Source organism: Martes martes (genome assembly GCF_963455335.1).
Source record: "Martes martes genome assembly, chromosome: 9".
NCBI lineage: Eukaryota > Metazoa > Chordata > Mammalia > Carnivora > Mustelidae > Martes > Martes martes.
The window spans coordinates 89790088-89810740 of record NC_137896.1 but is presented as its reverse complement, the minus strand read 5'-3'; the positions used below and the strand labels follow the sequence as shown (position 1 = coordinate 89810740).

At 49.1% G+C, this 20653-nt stretch overlaps 1 protein-coding gene across 2 annotated transcripts in view; it reads left to right on the top strand.

Moving 5' to 3' along the window:
- SLC4A5 (solute carrier family 4 member 5) overlaps positions 1 to 20653 on the top strand; it is a gene marked incomplete at both ends in the record, with an annotated part of 81842 nt that overhangs the window by 34871 nt on the left and 26318 nt on the right. For both annotated transcript variants that reach the window (XM_080814687.1, XM_080814688.1), the window contains 11 exons: positions 5274 to 5434; positions 6168 to 6323; positions 7598 to 7693; positions 9974 to 10029; positions 11967 to 12124; positions 12547 to 12634; positions 13551 to 13705; positions 14057 to 14245; positions 15907 to 16081; positions 16577 to 16710; positions 17399 to 17670. In XM_080814687.1, coding sequence (XP_080670813.1) covers positions 5274 to 5434; positions 6168 to 6323; positions 7598 to 7693; positions 9974 to 10029; positions 11967 to 12124; positions 12547 to 12634; positions 13551 to 13705; positions 14057 to 14245; positions 15907 to 16081; positions 16577 to 16710; positions 17399 to 17670 — 1640 coding nt within the window. The remainder of the gene's footprint in view (positions 1 to 5273; positions 5435 to 6167; positions 6324 to 7597; positions 7694 to 9973; positions 10030 to 11966; positions 12125 to 12546; positions 12635 to 13550; positions 13706 to 14056; positions 14246 to 15906; positions 16082 to 16576; positions 16711 to 17398; positions 17671 to 20653) is intronic.

Below are 20653 nucleotides of genomic sequence, written 5' to 3'. Positions count from 1 at the left end.
CCTCAGGGCACAGTCACATAAACTGGGAGCTTTCAGGGTCAGGCCACCCTCCAGAAGGGGTGACCATCCAGGCATCTGTATTTTACAAAATCTCCCCGGGCAATTCTAATTAGCAGCCAACATTGAAAACCATTGCTACACATCTTGGGTCCTCCATGTTTCCATGTACCACTCAAGGTAAAAGTGAGCTCAATGTCTAGTAGTCTCCATTAAAAACACAAAGTTAAGTTTCAGGGCACTGGCTCACTATTGCAACATCTGGATTTCCAAAATAGTTGCAAAGAGGACCTGGAGAGCTGTTCCTAGTAAAGTTGTTGAGTGTCCTGGGATTCTTTGAAATCAAGTTCTCCAGGGATGCTGGTAGTAGGAGACTAGATCTGATATTGCCCTCAACTTGGAAATAGATAACTTTGCTTTTCTGCAAACTGTGCTCTGTGTTGTGGGGACCCAATACAGTACAAATATTTGAAGTTCTGGGAGGAAGAGAGAACTAATTGTCCTTGCTGTCTGGAGATAATAGAGGATATTTCAAAGAGAAGGTATGCCCTCACCCACTCTTTCTGGGTGGAGTTGGATTTGTATAGGCAGAAAACTGAAGAACAGATGTCATGGCAGAGAGCTGCCAGAGAAAGTTCACCGAGAAAGTTTATGAGACAGGGTAGAGAGCAGTCAATGCAAGCGGCCCGGCGTACTGGGATACATCACACCTTTTGGTGGATAGGGCAAGGCTATAGAGTAGCCAAGGGTCTTCAGTGACAAGGTGACAGTATAATTTATCTTGTATATTTTAGAGAAAAAACAGGGCAATGTGATTGCTTGCATGGGAGAAAGACTCTCAGGGAGAGGACAAGCATCTTCTGAATCAAAACATCTGGATTTGATCTCTTCCTTACCAACTCTTATATTAATACCACTTTCAGAAAAACTTTGTATTGACATCACACAGTCTTGGATCTACCATAATTTAGCTAATGTTTCCCCAAACAGATTTTTCCCATTTTAAAAAGTCAGCTACGCTTTGGTAAATCTTGAGACAAGTGTATGCGTGGTCTCCGCTCCAGCCCCCATGTTATAGGTCTTCACCTCCCAAGCCTCTTTTTTTTTTTTAAGACTTTATTTATTTATTTGACAGAGATCACAAGTAGGCAGGCAGGCAGAGAGAGAGGAGGAAGCAGGCTCCCTGCTGAGCAGAGAGCCTGATGCAGGACTCGATCCCAGGACCCTGGGATCATGACCTGAGCCAAAAGCAGAGGCTTTAACCCACTGAGCCACCAAGGTTCCCTCCCAAGCCTCTTTTAATACAACCTCCCATCCTGTGTCCATTCAAGCCCCCAAGGCCCTGCCAGGCCCCTGGTTAACTGGTCACAAATAAATGTAAGTTAGGCATTCACGAGGCAGAGCACTCACACAGTCGTGTAAAGAGGAATTCTGACAAAGGAAAAAATGTCCAAACTCACTAGTAATCAGAAGAATGCAAATGTGATGTAAATTTTCAATTACCAAATGAACAAAAGTGAAAAAGAATGACAATACCAGGGTTTGAGAGACTTCAGGGTAATGTGAGGTGCATTGGTGGAAGTGTAAATTGGCAGAAGCTTTCTGGAGAACAGTTTGGCAATGTGTATCATTCACTTAAAAGTGTACAGACACAGCAATCCACCTCTGAGAGCTTATCCTAAGGAAATTATTGAACAGGGCCAGGGATATTCAAGCCAGCCTTATTTATAATAAAGAATAATTAGGGGGCACCTGGGTGGCTCAGTCTATTAAGCATCTGCCTTCTGCTGAGGTCATGATCTCAGGATCCTGGAATTGAGCCCCACATCGGGCTCCCTCTCGGCGGGGAGTCTGCTTCTCCCTCTTTTCTGCCCCTCCCCCTGTTCCGACTTGCCCTCTCTCTCTTTCTCTTTCAAATGAATAAATCAAATCTGTAAGAAAAAAAAATTAGAAATAACCTAAATGTCCACCAAGTGAGGGTTATCCATATCAATTGTGGTCCATTTATGCAACAAAATAAATGCTAAAGAGCCTTTAAAATGATATAAATGTTTATAGACACTTGTAGACATGAAAGAATGTCCAATAGGTATTATGTCCTTAATATAATATCCTTAATATTCCTTAATGTCCTTAATATTATGTCCTTATGTCCCTCCACATGTATACATGTGCACTGATGCACACAGACCTATAATGATAGTTGTGGAGGGACACCTGGGTGGCTCAGTCAGTGAAGTGTCAGACTCTCGATTTCGGGTCAGGTCATGATCTCAGGGTCTTGGGATGGGGCCCCATTTCAGCCTCCACACTGGGCACGGAGCCTGCTTAAGGGTCTTTGTCCCTCTCCCCTTCCCCCTCCACCCCTCCCCACCTCGTATGCTCGCTCTCTCTCTCTCAAAAAATAAATATAATGATAGTCCTCGAAATATCAACCATGGTGTCCTCTGGTTGCAAGATCTTTGAAAGCCTCTGCTTTCTTATATTTCATTGTTTCTAAAATTACAAAAGCAATGTTCTTTATTTGTACCTTAATAACTAAAACTAACAGAATGTGCCTTTTGTCCTGGACTCTGCTCTGTTACATACTATTATTATTCCTGAAGAAAACAAAATGATAAAGCCCACAGCTAATAAATGATGGAGCTGGGACTCACACAACCTGGTTGTCAGGCTGCCCTGTTGCTACCATAATTAAACCCAAACAGAGTGAGAGTCTCTTAACCCCTCTCCCACCAGCAAACCCACTCCTCTCCCCAGACTCATTGTTGACCATTTGACAGGTAGGCTTCTAAAGCTTCTACCAGGCACTTTTAGACACATGTGGCCAAACACGAGGATGTGTGTGTTTCTTTTTTTATAAAATGGGATGGTAGTGTCTGTCCTTCAGTATGCATCATTCACTCTCATACTCTTTACCTCTGAGGGATGTTGTGCAGCAGGCATGTGGGGAATCACTGTGACCATGTTTCTAGTTCTTCACCTTCATGAACAAAAGTGCAGTGAAGATCCTTGTATACATTTTATTGTATGCAGATGTGTCAAGATATTTCTGTGATAATTTCCTAGAAATGGAGTCACTGCAACAAAAGATACACCCACTAAATGTTGACAGCAGCTGCCCAGTTCCCCACACCAAGAGTGTGCCATTCCACTGTACACATATTCACAGCATATGCATACACGCATACACTGTGTACGTACAACCACTAATCTCACGCCCACATCCCCCATGTTTTCACCGACAGCGGAAGTGACCAGTCTTTTTCATTTTTGCCAATATGAGGAATGAAAAATGTCATCCCATTTGCAATAATTTAAATGTCCTCGATTCCTAGTAAAGTTGAAGGTCTTTTGGCCATCTTCATTTCTTTCCAGAATCATTCACTTCTCAGTTGGATAATTTGAGTTTTTCTTATTAATGTGAAGGAGTTGTGTGATATTATAAATATCAATTTTTGATGCCCTGTGTGTTGTAAATATTTTCCCACGGTGTTGCATTTCTTGGAACTTTGTCTTATTTTGTCATTCAGAAGTTTAAGTTTAGTTTATTTTCATGTAACAAAAGCTGTCCGTTTTTTCTCCCTTGTGGTTTTACATCTTGTTTAGGAATTCTTTCTATAGAACCAAGAATATGAGAAGACTCTCCTATAGCCTCTTCTAGTATATTTTCATTGTTGTTTATACATTCTAAATTATTTATTTTAATTGTGGGAAAAAAATATATGAAATGGATTTTACCATTTCAACCACTGTTAAGTGTATGGTTCAGTGACCTTAGATACGTTCACCTAAGGTCATGATGGAGTGACCGTCTCCACCATTCATCTCCAGAAGTTTTTCACCTTGCAAAACTGAAACTCTCTATCCATCAGATAGTAAGCCCCACTCCCCATTCCCCACAGCCCCTAGAAGCCACCATTCTACTTCCTGTCTCTGTGAATTTGGTTACTCTTGGTCTCCATGTAAGTGGACTCACGCAGTGTTCATCTTCTGCACCTGGCTTCTGTTACGTAGTATGAAGTCTTCAAGATTCATCCACGTTATAGCATGTGCCAGAGTTTCTTCTCTTTAAGAGTCAGGAATAGTCCATCATTGATTTAACTTTGTGTTCAGACTTTAATCCATAAGAGAATTTAATATTGTGTTTGGTTAGAAGTAGGTGACAGGTAAGTTTTTTTTTTATTTTTAAGTTGGTCATCTTTTAAACAACTCCTCTATCAAAACCCAAATTCCTATGAGGGCCCAGGTCTGCTTGTAGGCTGTTGTTCATTGATCCCTTTGTCTATATCTAGACAGGAATCACACTCCAGCTTTTAGGCGAGTTTCTCTGTCTCCTAACAGCATGGCCATGCCCATTCTTTTTTTAAGATTTTCCCCAACCATTTTCAGGCATGTACTTTTTCAGAAGAACTTCAGAATTAGTCACATGGTCCAAAAATACTCTTTTGGGGTTTTGATTGGAATAGCTTGAAGCTACCCACTAACTTGGGGTTGGCATCTCACAAAGGAGCGTGCTGGCTGTGAGCTCCTGGCACCTCTCCAGGCTGTCTGCTGCTGTCCTCTGCCGGGCTGTCCCAGGCCTCCACTCAGCAACCCTACCCAGCCTCTGATTCTGTCCTCTAGGAAGAATAAATTCCTGTGCATCCTTGGTTTAATTTCTTTCCTTCCCCAGATGATCTATAGATTTTAATAAGAACTTTGAGAACCAAAACCCAGGGTAGGTGTGTAGACTCTCCAGGCCCTGCAGTAGAAGCTGTGGGGAAAAACATTTTTGTCAGGAATGCCTTCTCTGCTCCCTGCGAACCACACCCCATAAGGCAGATGCTGAACACATGTGTCACCCACCCTGGGTAGCCAGGTTCCCGTTGATACTTTTTTAAAAAACAGCTTTATTATTGTAGGTTATCATCAACTTACTCATTTTAAATATATAATTAAATAGTTTTTCTTGAATGTACAGAGTTGTGCAACCATTACCAAATGCAGTTTGGGAACATTTCTGCCACCCCCAAAAAGACCCCTCATGCCCATTTATGGTCCTGCCCTGGAATGTCACTTTACCCTGAGCACAACAGCATCAGGAGAAGGTGGGGCAGGTGGGGGGAGTGAGAAGGTTCCCAAGGTCCTCTGCCTGGGAGTCCAGCAACAGTATCCCAACAATAGGCAGCACGTGCACGTGACTTGCCAGGCCACACTCTTTTACCCGGGGAGACCCGCTGGGGGTTGCTCCTGAGGACAGTGGCCATGCTGAGCCCCATCCTAACCCCTTCCAGGTGGATAAAGTTTGAAGAAAAGGTAGAGGAAGGAGGCGAACGCTGGAGCAAGCCGCACGTGTCCACACTCTCGCTGCACAGCCTCTTCGAGCTGCGGACCTGCTTGCAGACGGGGACAGTGCTGCTGGATCTGGACAGTGGCTCCTTACCACAGATCATAGGTGAGGCAGGGACGGCCGGGGCCCCAGAAAGCCATGGCAGCCTCGTGCCTGGGCTGGGTCTGTGTGATGCCTGCCCAGTTCTGCAGAGACTGGGCTCTGGGTCTGACGCTCCAGCATAGCAGCACAGTGGCTCCAGGTCTGGGTCCCGTGTAGGGCTCCAGCGGGGAAAATGCCATCCTCTGAAACGCCATCCTGCAAGGGAGCAAAAGAGAGAGGGGCTTCCTAGCATTGTCAGAGATACCTATGGCCATGGCAACCTGTCTCTTGTCAGAGTAAATGGATCATCATTCATCTTCAGGGAGTTAGCTCTCATTTAGTGGAGCAGTGAAGGGAGACAATAAGGCTGGCCTTATTGTCCCTAAAATGTTTTGCGAATTTGTTCCACCCAAATTTGCCACAAGTGTTTTGTCCTTTCTAAAAGGACTTCATGTTAGCACTAAACCATTGAACACAGAACTTCTGTGCTTCTTAGGGTACTTCATTGACTTTTCACCATAGCATTGATAGAGCATAGAATTGTACACACACACACACACAGATGCACACACGTGCATGTACCCAAAGGCCTGTGACCTGCCCGCATTTCCATGGTTTGTGGCAAAGCTCGGACTATTTCCACAGCTCCAGTCTCCTTTAGTTACTTTTAACCCACTGATAACAGACAAAACTTAAGACCCCCACACACCTGGTCCTTCTGTCCTACATGGATGAGGTGTGTCTGTTCCCCACTTAGATGACGTCATTGAGAAGCAAATTGAGGATGGCCTCCTGCGGCCCGAGCTCCGGGAGAGGGTCAGCTATGTCCTCCTGAGGAAACACCGTCACCAAACCAAGAAGCCCATCCACCGCTCCTTGGTCGACATTGGAAAGTCCGTCTCCTCCACCACCAGTGAGTCGGGCCATATGCTCGTGGGCGATGGGCGTGTAGGGGCTGGTGTCAAGTCCCAGGGGCCGAGTGAGCCCACCTTGGTGGCTGGAGAGTCTTGGCAATGTGGAGACTTCTGGACTTCATGATCCTGGAGAAATTCTGCGGTTCTGGGGATTCCTCAGCCTCCTTCTCTGGCAGGCCTATACCTACCGCCTACCCCATCCCTACCCCAATGTTGTCCCCACCAGCAGAACAGAACTAGTCCTAGGAAGAGAGCTGGTTCTCAGCCTGGGCTGCACATGGCAATCACTTGGGGGTATGAAACCTGTCCTGGTGCCTCAGCCTCACCCTGAGAGCTGGATTTGGGTGGTCTGGGGTATGGCCTGGGAATAGGGAGTTCACAGAGCTCCCCAGGAGATTCTCTTGTATGGTTGGGATTGCAAAATGCTGGTAGAGATGGCCTATGTGTGGAAAGAGCTTGAAAGCCTCCCACTGAACCCCCAGGAAGAGCCAAGAGCCTTGGCAGAAGATGAAGCACATCAAGGCAGTAGACGTTTCTGGGTTCATCTCAAGTGGACCAGGGCTTGTAAATCTGGCAGTGGTGTCACCGTGATTGGCCAAGCCTGGGGCCATTAGGGCGAGTGGCTTGTTCCAAGCACGTGTCTCTAGCCTGCAACCCTCCACTCTTGATACTATACTCGAGATGCCCAGACGGTAGCCTTGCTGAACCTGCCAGAACAAAGTCAATGCGGTTGCTGAAGAAGGCACCTTGAGGAACCTCTTTAGATGAATGGTTTTAAAACAGGAAATGTTTAGCCTGTGCTAGTAACAGCAGGTGTGGAGTCAGCATTTAGCGTGTCCCAGGCACAGTTTTGAGTGTTCCACATGTGTTAACTCACGTCTTCTCCACAGTAACCCCGTGGCTAGCTACTGTTCCTGTTATCCCCATTTTACAGAGGAGGAGCCTGAGACACCAAGAGGTTAAGTTACTTACCTAAGGTCACACAGCTAGTAAGTGGTGAAGTTGGGGTTGAACCCAACAGTCTACAACACCTGCTGCCTATTTAACAATTGTGTATCAATCTCACTCTCAAGAGTACTAGTATTTTCTCTGTTATCTTGTTCAGACTATTAACTTCAAAAGAGAAACATAAAACAACCAACACAGGCCTTCTTCCTGAAAGGGGCAGAGACGTGTCTCAAGGCCCAGCTTTGCTTAGGTGGAATGACTGGGAATGTCAGCCATGCTGACAGCCAGGCTGCTGAAGCCAGATCCCTCCTGTGCCTCCTCTCAGGTCGTAGCCCGGCCCGGAGCCCAGCGGCTGGCCCGAGCCTCCACCGCTCCACCGAGGACCTGAGGATACGGCAAAGTGCCAGTTATGGCCGGCTGTGTGAGTGTGTGCTTGGCTGCCGCATGAGCAGTGCCAGCTTCCATAGGCGTTCGAGGGGGGAGGACCTGTCCAGAATTCTCAGGACAGGCATCGGGAGAAATCTAACCTTCACCCCCAAACCTGGGCTGTCCTTGGGGCCTAACTTGCTACCCTAAGTGTCTAGGTAATTGCTCTGACAGGTGCAGCTCTAAATCATGTGCTGACACGATCAGTACCCAGTCCTATGGTTCTAGGCACTTTTCTCTTAGTCTGTACCTTTGTTTCCACCATCAGTCCTGTTTTAGGTAAGAAATGATCCTTGACACAGAATTAGAAACAGGCCAGGGACTTTCCCCTGCCCCCACTGGATGACAGCCTTGTGCACGGTGACCATGGGGTGCAGGCAGTCATGGCCCCCTGTAGCCTGGGCTGAGTGAGGACGCTTGTGAGGTGTGCGCTCACAGGGCCCTTCAGGCAGCTCATCAGGGGGCACACAGCTGAGCTGTGAAGCAAAGAAAAGAGAACCTGCCAAACGGAAAGAAAAAGGAGTGAGAAGAGTATGTTCCTTTAAGTACTTTTACTAAAAGGCCAAGATATGAACAAGTTATGTCAGCTGTGCCATGACCAGGCCTAAGGAATGATTTGGAGGGCAGTGTGGGCACTGGCCAAGGGCTCATCTATAGTCTTTTCTCTCTGCTCTTGGTGACGCCGGGTCCCCAATCCTCCTGGCCTTGGTTATTACACGGAGGAACGCCAGGAGGCAGCCGGCAGTGAATGGCTTTGGGCAAGTCTTCCTCCCAGTTCCCTGTGTCTGAGGTCCCCCTTGTGCCCAACACTGTGGTAACGGAGGCCTGGAGGAAGGTTCTGTGTGCACACAATCCCTCCCTGGGCTGGCCCCTGGAAGGCTCAAAGAGGAGACACGCCTGAGTCTTGGAGAATAAATGCGGTTTTCCAGGAGCACGCGATGTGGTGGGAGCGTGGGGGAGAAGGGTGTTCCAAACAAAGGAAACAAACTGCAGAAGGAAGGCGCTGTGTAGGAGGCGGCTCACTTCATGAGGAGGGCAGGGCCTGAGGGCAAGAAGGTCAAACCGAAGAGGGACCACATGCCCTACAAAAGGACCCTACAGAAGGAGCCTCTCTTGTGAAGGTAACGGGGACCTCTGAGAAGCTATAAGTGGAGGCACACCCCATGACCAGATTCTTATTTGAGAAAGAATAGACTAGAAGGGGACCAGATTGGAAGTGAGAGACTGTCAGAGGATGAGTGGAGAGGAGAGGCTCAAGGTGGGATGCGAGGACCAGAAGAAGCAGGAGGTGAGGAAGTGGGGGAGGCAAGGCAGGCCCCCAGGCTGGTGGATGGGAGGGAGGGACACTGAACAGAAGAAGGTGTGGAATGGGAGTCATCTGGTGGAAGTCCGTGAGTTCTGTTTCCCGGGGTGTTGAGCTTAAGGGCCAGCTGGGGCTGCCCAGGGGATTGTGGGGCTCAGGAGAGAGGTGTGGGAGGGAGACCCAGTCTGGGCATCCTCAGCCCAGGGTGGGTGTGAAGCAACGGGGTGGACACGATTGAACAAGGATACAGGGGTGAAGCCTCTGCGGGGAGTGAAGGCAAAGCAAGGCCCCAAGCCCGGCAGGAGAGGATCCTGGATACAAATAAAAAGAAGGGAGCCAAGAGCATACAGAGTTCTGGAAGCCAGGGGATGCCACAGGCCATAGAAAGCCAAGAAATAACAGGCCTGAGAGTGCCCCTTGGTTGTGGCTGCTGCTGGAAGATGAGAGCTGACTTTCTCCTGCCTGGACAGGGGAAGGAACCACTGAGCATTTCCGATAATTTGCCATCACTGTTCTTCCTACGGAGAGCCCCACCCTCCTTCCCCCTGCCAGCCAAATCCCCGAGCAGCTCGCGACACTCACATGGGTCATGGAGGACAGAGGTGAAAGTGGTCTTCTCTCCAACAAGTCTAAGCTCGGTGGCACCTGGAGTTTCACCTGATAGTGTGTCTGTGCCCCTCGCCTCCTTCAGGGCCTGGCACAGAGCAGACATCTCCATCTCTGCTCCAAGAGAGGGGGCGGGGGCGGGGGCAGGGAGCAGAGTGCGGCAGACTGAGGAGTGAGGAGGAAAAAGGAGAACCTGCAGTAGAAGGGAAGAAAGAGGAGAAAAGGGAGCAGAGGCTAGCTCCAGGGGACTGAAGGGTGAGGGGAATGGGGGTCTTGCTTTGGTTGTGAAGCTGGGGGAAGCATGCATAGGGACCAAGAGAAAAGGACCTGCAAGAGCCTGACTTCCCCCTTTTCCTTCTCTCCTAGGTCACACCCAGAGCAGAAGCATGAATGATATTTCTCACACCCCAAACACAGACCAGGTAGTAAAGACCCTGCTCTTGGCTGCCATGAAGGTGCTGGGCAGGGAAGCCCTATGGGCAGAACTCCACTCCCATGAAGGAGTAGGAGTCCCCAGGAAGCACCTGGGTGGGGGCTCTGGGCTGCCTTGCTGATTGGCCGGCCCATCGGTCGGGTACTGACCAAACCCTATATGCCAGGCACTAGGGGGAGTGGGGAAAAAAGAAGCATGATCAGGTAAGGGCCCAGCCATCCCTGAGCTGGGAATTTGTTGGACGGAGACCAGCACACAGAGTCTTACCTCCTTCGAGCCCCTGAGCACCTTTAAGGATGGAGTGAAAATTTGGGCTGGCAGAGAAAAGCAGTGAGACTTCCCCGTGGAGACAACAGGGCCAGTGCTCACTGGTGGGTCTTCTCCTAGGCTGGGGGAGGATAACGTCCATTCTTGTCTCCCACCAGCTTGCCTAAAACCCCCATGAGCAGATCAGAATCCTACAAACACGTTGAGTCCAAGTTCTAAGCCCCACAGCCCAGGTACCCTGTGACTATGCCCCTGGGGAAGCCTGGTGGGAGCCCCCTTCCACTGCAACCCCCACACATCTTGAAGGCAGCAGGATCATGGTCCCCTTGCCTGTGCCCCCAGGAAGAGGAAGAAAGGTGTTGAAGGAAATGTGAAATTTGGTGAGAACCTCTCAGGAGCTTGAGTGACCTGCAGACCTTCAAGGCACCCCAAGTTTGGTGGAAGGCAAAACAAAGTCCCTCGTGTCAGAGTCCCGAGGGCCCTTTGGTGGCTAAAGTAATAGGAAGAACAGCATCAGTTAACATTTAAGGTCCACACACTGCACGCACTAGCCCGTGCCGAGCTGTTGTGTGCGTTGTGAAGCTGCTCTTACCATCTCCACTCTACTGGCGAGGACCCTGAGGCTTAAAGCAGTTAAATAATGTGCCCAAGTCCATGCTCTGAAAGGTTAACAGAACCGTGATTTGACCCAGGCAGTCTGATTCTAGAGCCCTTACTTCGGGAGCAACTTAGGAAGGAATATTCTGGAATGTTATTTAGAGGAGAAAACTACTTTACCACAGTCATGCTCGCAGATGGTGAAGCCATGATGAGAAAACATTGCCTGGTGAAAGTCTTTCAGACATGACTTAAAGACTGTCCCTGGGGCATTTTCATTGTACATAGGACTCAGGAGGAGTCCATGTTTTAAACCTAGGAATGAAGCCAGACACATAGAAGAAATGAGTTTGGGACGAGGACCTGTCTCCAGTACCTCTTATATTGGACCCCACTCCTTCTGCCTATTTGACTTTCCTCCCCTGAACAGACACTAGCCCCTAGCATGTCAGTGGTCTTAGTTGGAAAGTTTCAGAAGCTATGAGTTTTCTTGTGAGTTCCCCTGGGGGTGTCTTGGGGCCATGGAAGTCTCCCTCAGACTTGGAGGTGGTGTCCAGGGGCTCCTGTCAGCCAGGAAGCTGATGGCAAAGTATGTCTGCCCTGTTCATCAGAATGGGCCTCATCCTTCCCACGGCCACCCAAGCTGAAGGCAGACAGGGAGGGCTGTGTGCCCAGCATGGAAGAGCCAGCTGCCATCTACTTGGGCCTCAGAGGGCTTGGGGATGAGGCCTGATGTCCAGCAACCCTGGGTCTCTTGTCTGACCCCTCGGCTCACACTTTAGTGGAGCAAAGTTCCCACCCATCAAGGAATGTCTCAGGGGTCAAGTCATTGCCTGTTCCTTCCCGCCTCCTAAGGCTTGCTTGGTCCTGGGGTTAACCAATTTTGAGTCTCCTCATTTGCAGAATAAGGCAAAATATTTGGTTATTTCACTCTTCTGAGAAATGCTTGGAGAATTTGTTAAAGTTAAACCTTCACAGCAATCTGAAGGGGGTTGAGGGACCGAGCGCTGAAACCACTGATGAGAGTATCCATGGGCATCTTGTTTCCCCCTCCCTGACCAGCGGAAAAACAAATTCATGAAGAAGATCCCCAAGGACTCAGAAGCCTCCAATGTGCTTGTGGGCGAGGTGGACTTCCTGGACCAGCCGTTCATTGCCTTCGTGCGCCTTATCCAGTCAGCCATGCTGGGAGGAGTGACTGAGGTGCCTGTCCCCACCAGGTGAGGGTCACTGAAATCTGACCCCCCCACCCACCCACCAGGGGGAAGCCAGCTGTCCACGCAGTCGGCACAAAGTGCTGTTGGAGACACCCCTAAAACACAGAAGGAAAATCAGGCAATTGCTGGGGAGGGAAATCTTCTGACTAGGGAAGCGTTTTGGACTTTATTTAAAATAATCATAAAAAGAAGGAGCTGAGACAGACACCGTTGGCTGGGCTTGGGCAGCAAGACCATGGGGAGGATGCGCAAGGGGGAGCTGTCTTTGCAGAGCAAATATGGGATTTAAAGGAGGGAAGGGACAAGTGTGTGGTCAGTTCATGATTTGGGAATGAATAATGTCCAGGGCCAGAGAATCCCTCTCTTCACCTGCTTCTATTTTTCCTTCTTGCTTTCTTTCACCTCCTCCCCCTTCATCTTTGCAGATTTCTGTTCATACTGCTCGGACCTTCTGGGAGAGCAAAATCCTACAATGAAATTGGCCGTGCCATTGCAACCCTTATGGTAGATGATGTAAGTGGTAACGAGAAGTGCGTCACGGCTCCTGCGTCAGGCCTCCGTTCACTCGCTTACCCCACAGGCACATTGGAGCACTCCTGTGTGCCAGGTTGTGTGGGGCGCTGAGGGCTATGAGAGTCAGGGGGCAGTCTGCCCTTTAGGAGCACCAGTCAGGTGGGAGAGACAGACCTGTAATTCTGAAGGGAACCACATGCTAACTGTGTCGGTAGCCAGGTGAGGCTTCCTGTAAGAGAGGGCTTTATGCAAAGGAGGAGCAGGAGTTAGGTCGACCCTGCACAAGCCTAAGAGGCAGGCATTCCAGATAAAGGAAACAGGAGTCAAAGCGTGGAAATGGAGAAGCTGGATAAAAGTGGTTCAACTTAGGCTCAGTGTAAGGTCTTCAAGAGCAGGAGATGAGCCGGAGATGACATGGAGCCTGGAGGCACAGCTTAGAGCTCTCTCTGTCCCAGGAGTGATGGGGAACCTAGAAGACGTTCAACGTAGGCACGAGCTCTACATCAGAAAGAACACCCTGGAGACAGCCTGGAAAGATGCAGCCTGACCCTCCAAGGATGGGGGGCTAGGAAGTTATAATCAGATCTAAAATAGCTGAGCTTCTGGGACTGGGCTCTAACAGGTTTTTGAATGAGCTTGTTCCATGCAAAACTGAAAGCAAAAAGGTTAAGTCATTCAGCCAAAGCCCTACAGCTAGGCCACGGAGACCTGGCCTTCAGGCCTTCCCTCAAGGCCCGCTGCTCCCTGTTGTGCAGAATTTCACCTGCAGGACTCTGTCCTTCCCTAAAGACAGAGAAAGAGCTGGAGGGGAACAAACGTTCAGAGGGGTTTTCTCCAACGCTGTACATTATGTGCTCCCAGGAGGTGGCTAAGAGGCAGCCCTCAGCAAGACGGCCCCTTCCTCTTCCCTTGCCAGCTCTTCAGTGACGTGGCCTATAAAGCCCGGAATCGGGACGATCTGATAGCAGGAATTGATGAGTTTCTGGATGAGGTCATCGTCCTTCCCCCTGGAGAATGGGACCCAAATATCCGAATTGAGCCCCCCAAGAAGGTGCCCTCAGCTGATAAGAGGTGTGTATGTGGATGGAGGGGTGGTGAGGGAGGGTGGGGTTCAAAGGGAGTTCTGAGTCTGTTCATGGCTTTTGTGGTCAGCATAGACAGGTTTATGCTATTTCTTCTCCTGGTGTCATTTTATTTCTTAAAAAAAAAAGCAAGCAATATGTTGCATGTGAACATCTGTAACATCTGGGTGCCCCCTGTGTGGGTACTGTGAGATCATTTTCTGCATTTGTCTCTGTCTTTTAAGATAGTTCATGATTTTTGTTGGAGAGGTAAGACGTGTTCTCAGAACAGCTCTAGAGGGCCTAAGCTCGTGCCAGGTTTGGGATCCCCACCGTCCCCTAACCCCCTTGCTCCTTACAGGAAATCTGTGTTCTCACTTATGGAGCTAGGCCAGATGAACGGCTCTGCAGGGGGAGGCGGCGGGGCGGCTGCGGGAGGCAGCGGCGGAGGCGGCGGCAGCGGCGGCGGGGCCGGCGGAGGGAGCAGCGGGGACGACGGAGAGATGCCAGCCGTGCACGAAATCGGAGAAGAGCTTATCTGGACGGGAAGGTGCCCACCCCAGGCCTGACAGTGACACCGGCCAACCTCTAGGCTTGTCTCCTCACCCAGCTGCGGGAACCTTCCCCACCGCTGCGTGCAGCGCCCCCTCCCGGCCATGGGGTTTGGCCACTGCACTCTTTTCCTCCCCACGCCCTCAAAACCCCTCTGGATCTGGCAAAAGTTTTTCGGCAGGAGAAGGGAAGTGGGGCCCAGCACAGGAGTGGAGGCTCCCGAACTTTTGACTCTGTTCCCGTATGAGTCTTCTAGGGCTGTCCTAACAGAGTGTCACATTCTAGGTGGCTTAAGCAACAGAAGTTATCGGTCACAATTCTGCAGGGTAGAAGTTCCAAATTGAGGCAGGGCCGGCTCCCTCTGAGACTCTGGGAGACAAATTCCCTCCCTCTCCCCAGCTTCTCGTGGTGGCCTGCGATCTTCAGTGTCCTTGGCTTGTGGCGGTGTGGTTCCGGTCTCTGTGTCTGTCCTCACTTGGTCTTCTCCCTGTTCTTCCTGGGGCATTTTCCTCTTCTTTTGAGGACACCAGTCATAATGGATTAGGGCCCACTGCCATGACCTCATCTTAACCTGATTACATCAGCAAAGACCCAATTTCCCTAGAAGGTCACATCCACAGGTACTGGGGTTAGGATTTCAATGTGTCTTTGGTGGGGGGTGACACAATTTCATCCATAACAATACCATTTGAATTTTTTTCTCTTTTTTCTTTCTTTAAAAGACAGAGAGAGAGAAATTGGGTTGGGTTTCCTTGCTGACTCTTAGAATATTTCAGGTTGCTCTGAATTTAGGAAAGGACATGGCCCTGCAAAGCAATGTGTGAATTATGACTTTGAGAATGGAGTCATGTTTTATATGCCTTTGGCTCTATCCCAGCCAGTGGTTCCAAATTGGGGGTAACTTTGCCTGTACCCCCATCCTCCCCCAGGAGACATTTGGCAATGTCTGGAGACATTTTTGTTTGCCGCAATGGGATGCTGCTGGCACCTAGTGGACGGAGGCCAGAGATGCTGCTTAGCCTGCTATGAGGCACAGGACAGCCCCACGACCAAGGATTACCCAGCCTGACATGCCAATAGTACCAAGGCCAAGAAACCTGCCTCCATGCCAAGCATTGCATTAGGAGCTGTGGGGGAATATTAGGCCCAATAAACATTGTTCTTAAACTCAAATTCCCCACTCGATTGTTCTGGGGAATACAGAAACCAGTTATAAGTTCAAGAACTTGCCCTTGATGAATCTGGGATGTTGTTTTCTCCTAAAGTTGGACACACCTATGTTTACCAAGCACAGGCAGGGGCCCTGCAGATGAGCAGGGACATCCCTGAGGAGGACAGCCAGGACTTCTGTGGACCCCACAATTTCCATTCCCCATGGAATGTTTGGTCTACTCCAGAACATGTCCCCAGCAGGCCTCCCCTCTCTCCCATCCAGACTGTCCATGACCACCTTTCTAGTGGGGATGATGCTGACCACAATCTTTTCTGTCCTGCAGAAATCCTTCCCTGCTATTAAATGTTCTGGTAGGAAGGTCTCTGTCCCCATCCACCTCTAGTCAAGTTCCCTTCCTTGCCCCAGACTCTGCAGGCTCCTGTAAATAGCTCTGCCCCTGCCTGGTGTTTCGGGGAGAAAGCAGCCCCTGGGCCTGTCTTGAGCAGGTTCTTCGGTGGCCTGTGTCTGGATATCAAGAGGAAGCTGCCCTGGTTCCCAAGTGACTTCTACGATGGCTTCCACATCCAGTCCATCTCTGCCATCCTATTCATCTACCTCGGCTGCATCACCAATGCAATCACCTTTGGTGGGCTACTGGGGGATGCCACTGACAATTATCAGGTGTGTGTGAGCCTGGGACCCTAGTGCAAACCTTCGTAAAACTGGTGCCGCCAGGTGGCGGTAAGGAGCTTCATCCCATAATCCCAAAACCAAGGCTTGGGTTTCATCCACCCTGGGGTTGGACCATCATTTTTAGTAATTCTTTACCCTTAAAAAAAAAAAAAAAGCCAGTAGTATTAAAAGACCTAAAGCTAAATCATGTTACTAAAGTCCAAATTTAAGGATGACATAAACAGATCAAACTTTTTCAATGTTTATTATCTGTTAATTAAGTAGTGTTAATTGCACTCTATTCTTTTTTAATTTTTATTGTTGAAGTGTAGTTGACATGCAATGTTATATTAGTTTTCAGGTATACCACATAGTGAATTTTGGGAGGAAAGGGCCCAAAATGAAAGATGAGCACTGTGGCCTGAGCCCGTGGCTGGGTTCTAGGCTATGCTAAGAGGTCCCTTCTCCTGCCTCCCTTGAGCCTCATACTCCTCATGCCCCCAGGGAGTGATGGAGAGCTTCCTGGGCACTGCCATGGCCGGCTCCTTGTTCTGCCTCTTCTCGGGACAGCCTCTCATCATCCTCAGCAGCACAGGGCCCATCCTCATCTTTGAGAAGCTCCTCTTCGACTTCAGCAAGTAGGTGCCCTTGGTAGCCCCTGGCGCCTGCTGTCACACCTGGGGCACTATACCAAAGCCAGGACAGGGGAATAGGCCCAAAAGGGAGGCAAAGGTGAGGAGGTACTAAAGCTGCCTTTATTACCCTGTAGGAGGGACTGGCAGGTGGTCCCTCCTGACTCCCTCCAGCTACCTGCCTTTAGCCGTCCTAGTGCATTTTAGCATAGCTGATAGGGAGACATCAAAGCAAGACAAGAGGAAACCATTCTCACTGTTTATAAACAATTATAACTAAAAGTCAGTACGGTCTTGAGCTGGAGGTCCAAAGGCTATGCCCTGAACCAGGCAGCTCCTGTCACCACTCTGGGCTCAGATGCTTCATATACAACATGAGGCCATTCAGAGGCCTCCCCTGATTCTGTCACTCTGATATTCCCTGTTTTTCTTTCATCCTGGGTGTTTGTTACCAAATGTGTAAGAATTGAGATGTCTAAGCACCTTCCTGCAACCCCTATGAGATTCTTTCCCAGAATTTGCACAGATGAGACAACCCTACCCAGGAATTGTCCCTGTCCCTAGTCCTCTCACAGTTCCCAGGAGGGCATCTGTGCCACAGGAGGGACAGATGAGCCACTAAGAGTGGGTCTGGGGAACCAAACACGTCCAAGAGCCCTGGGCTCAAGGCCCCTTCCTTCCCTCTGTCTTCCAGAGGCAATGGTCTGGACTACATGGAGTTCCGCCTCTGGATTGGCCTCCACTCAGCCATCCAGTGCCTTATCCTGGTGGCCACAGATGCCAGCTTTATCATCAAGTATATCACCCGCTTCACTGAAGAGGGCTTCTCCACCCTCATCAGCTTCATCTTCATCTATGATGCCATCAAGAAAATGATTGGTGCCTTCAAGTACTACCCCATCAATATGGACTTTAAGCCTGACTCCATCACCACCTACAAATGCGAGTGTGTCGCCCCCGACACAGGTGACCGGTAATCCCAGATATGCCCTGGGCTCCCACCCACTCACTCTCCCCCCATCACAGCTCTCTACTCAAATGTAGGAGATACCACCCTGAGAGATATCAGCCCCTTTGGGTGGAAGCAAGTGACCTGAACACTACCTGGATGTCCATCTGCCAAGGGTGATGCAAAAAGAATTCCTGGGGTGCCCGGGTGGCTCAGTGAGTTAAGCGCTGACTCTTGATTTTGGCTGAGGTCATATCTCAGGGTCATAAGATCAAGCTGCAGGTCAGGCTCTATGCTGAGCATGGAACCTGCTTAAGATTCTCTCTCCCCCTCTCCCTCTGCTCCCCCAGCATCCCCACTAGCTTGCTCTCTCAAAAAAAAAAAAAAAAAATCTGCACTGGGTGGGAGGTTGAATCAACCAACTGGTCAACCTGGTAATAGTGCCATTCCTGTGGAATTCCTTACTGACCAAAGAAGTGTCATCTGTTTAGTTAGGGCTTCCTATAGTCTCAACCACTGGCTTCCCTTCACAGTCCCAGTCATGCCCTCGGAGCCTTCAGTGGACTGTGCCTGGGGTAGCCAGGATGCCGCAGAGCCAGGACGCCCATAGATACATAGATAGAGAGAGAGAGAGAGAGATCTCCATATATCTCTGAGCACCACCAAGCTGGACTCACAGAGAGCAAACTGAGGTCCAGAGACCACCTAAGGTCACATTGAACCTCAGTTTCCCTAGCTATGAAGGAGGGATAGCAATGCTGGCCCTGCCGGTCTCATGAACTCTTGTGAGGCTTTCAGATCTATGCCCAGATCAGAACGGAGTTTGACACAAGTAGATTTCGTGTTGTTTAGCACTCTAACACATGTTATTGATAAAGATTGACCATAAGTCAATCAAAAATATTTACTGTGCCATCACTGTGCACCCAGCTTTCGACTAGGCCTCATGGGGAAAAAAATATTCTGACCTCAGAGAGTATAGTTTTAGTTATATCCTCTCTCCCTCTTTCACTGCACTAGTTTTGTAAAGAAGTCTAGACTTAAATTTTTTCTATCATTAATTTAGAGTTATTTCATTAAAATCTAAAAATACGTGAAGCTAACGTTTGTCTCGAGCCAGAACATGTTGCTTGCCCAGGGGTGGAGGAGATCCTACCTGCAGGCCCTTTTCATTCTGCCCTGGAGTGAATCTCTCCTCTGTGGATTGGGCCCCATCAAGGCACTCCCATTTGCTGCTTGTGCCCATTGGATGGTGGCTTCGTTGCACTGACTGAACACAGATGTTCCCACAAACATGGCTTTTGGAAGTACATGGCCCTGATCTCTTTTAGAAACAGTCCTAATTCTGGGGTCATATGTAGCACTTTGGTCATTCTGAGACTCTTCTGTCCACAGGAGAAACCAAACATAGACATGTTCTAAGAACAGGGGACGTAGGAGCATATAAGGTTGGAATTGATGGCCATAAGAAAATCTACTTGCCTCCAAACAGCGCCTCCTCTGGCCTTGCCCAGTTGCCAGATGTCACCTCATGATTCTGGGTCAGTCTATTGCCATGGTTCTCAAAGTGTGGTCCCCAGAAGCAGCCTTAACACCTCCGGGAACTTGTTCGAAATACAAATTCTTGGGCCTCACCCCGAACCTGCTAATCAGAAACTCTGGGGTAGGGCCAGCTGTATAGTAAGAAACCTTCCAGGTGATTCTGATGCATGCCTAAGTTTGAGAACCATTGCTCCATTGAACTATTAATTAGTGATACGTAGCCATTATTAGCCACTAACCCTGGTAAAATTAGATTTTCAGTTTCTTCACTAAGAGTAAAGGAACTGAAATCAGGACAATTTAGTTTTGATTAGAATATGAAAGGAAAGCTCTCAACAACGGGAGTTGGGCAAGGGGGGAACTAAGTGTGGAGTGTTTCTTTCCCAGTCTGTGGGCCACTTGCTTACAAAATGTTCCACGTTCCTAGCTTTAGTGCAAAGCCCCATCTGGGCAAGGCACCCTCTCAGTCTTCCCCACTCTTCATCCTAAGAGCTCGTTGTGCGGGGGCGCTCTTTTTAAAATTAATCTTGTTTCCATTGTAACTGGTTTGTATTCTATTTATGGATGCTGCACACACTGACTTGGCTGCTTTCAATCCCAAGTGAGTACTACTTTGTAAACACTAGCATTTTAAAATATTTGATACTTGGACCCTTTCTGGAATTTTCCATGTTCTATTTTATCCTTCTTCATCTCGAAGTGACTTTCAGATAAACCCTACCCAATATAAAAAATGGCTAAGCCGAAGCAGAAGACATCAAAGAAGTGTCTGGTCTGACAATCTTGGGCAATGGAAAGGCGCCTGAATGCTCAGGCTCAGACATTAGCCCCGAGTCCTCTTCTAGTGTTTGTGTGGCCCTGAGTTAGCCTTTTCGCCCACTTTCTCTGCTCTGTTGTTAACTATGCATCTTGTTCTCTTGGTCAGCGTTGTGAGGGAAGACAGCGGGTATCCTGATTTCTGTTAGTGAAGCTCTCTTCAGAATAATCATGACAAACCTCTAGTTTGTAGACCTTTCAGGAATATTCTGCCCTGGGTCAAGACAGAATTCCTTAGTGGCTCCCAGCCCCAACCGCCCCAGAAGTGGGCAACACAGAGGGGTCCTATGATCACCTCCATCCTGTGACAGCTTGTTGGAAGTTGAAGGAAGCTTCAGGAATATCCTCTGCTTTGCTCTGGGTTCCTAACCAACCGTGGGCGGCCAGCAGGAGCCACATGGCTTGCACTGCATTTCAGATTTACTGCTGGCCAACTGGCTAGCGGGCCTCCTCCCTCCCTCCCCAAACCTGCTGCATTGGAATTACTTAATGAGCCTTCACTTGGAGAAGAAAGGCAAGGAGGACCTGGCCCTTCTCCACCCTTCTCCACCCATGCAGTGCAGGAGCAAGAGAGAAGGCAAACGGCAGCCTCCGAGGCCTGCCTTTTTAATGAATGGCTACATGCCACAGGAAGGGAACGAA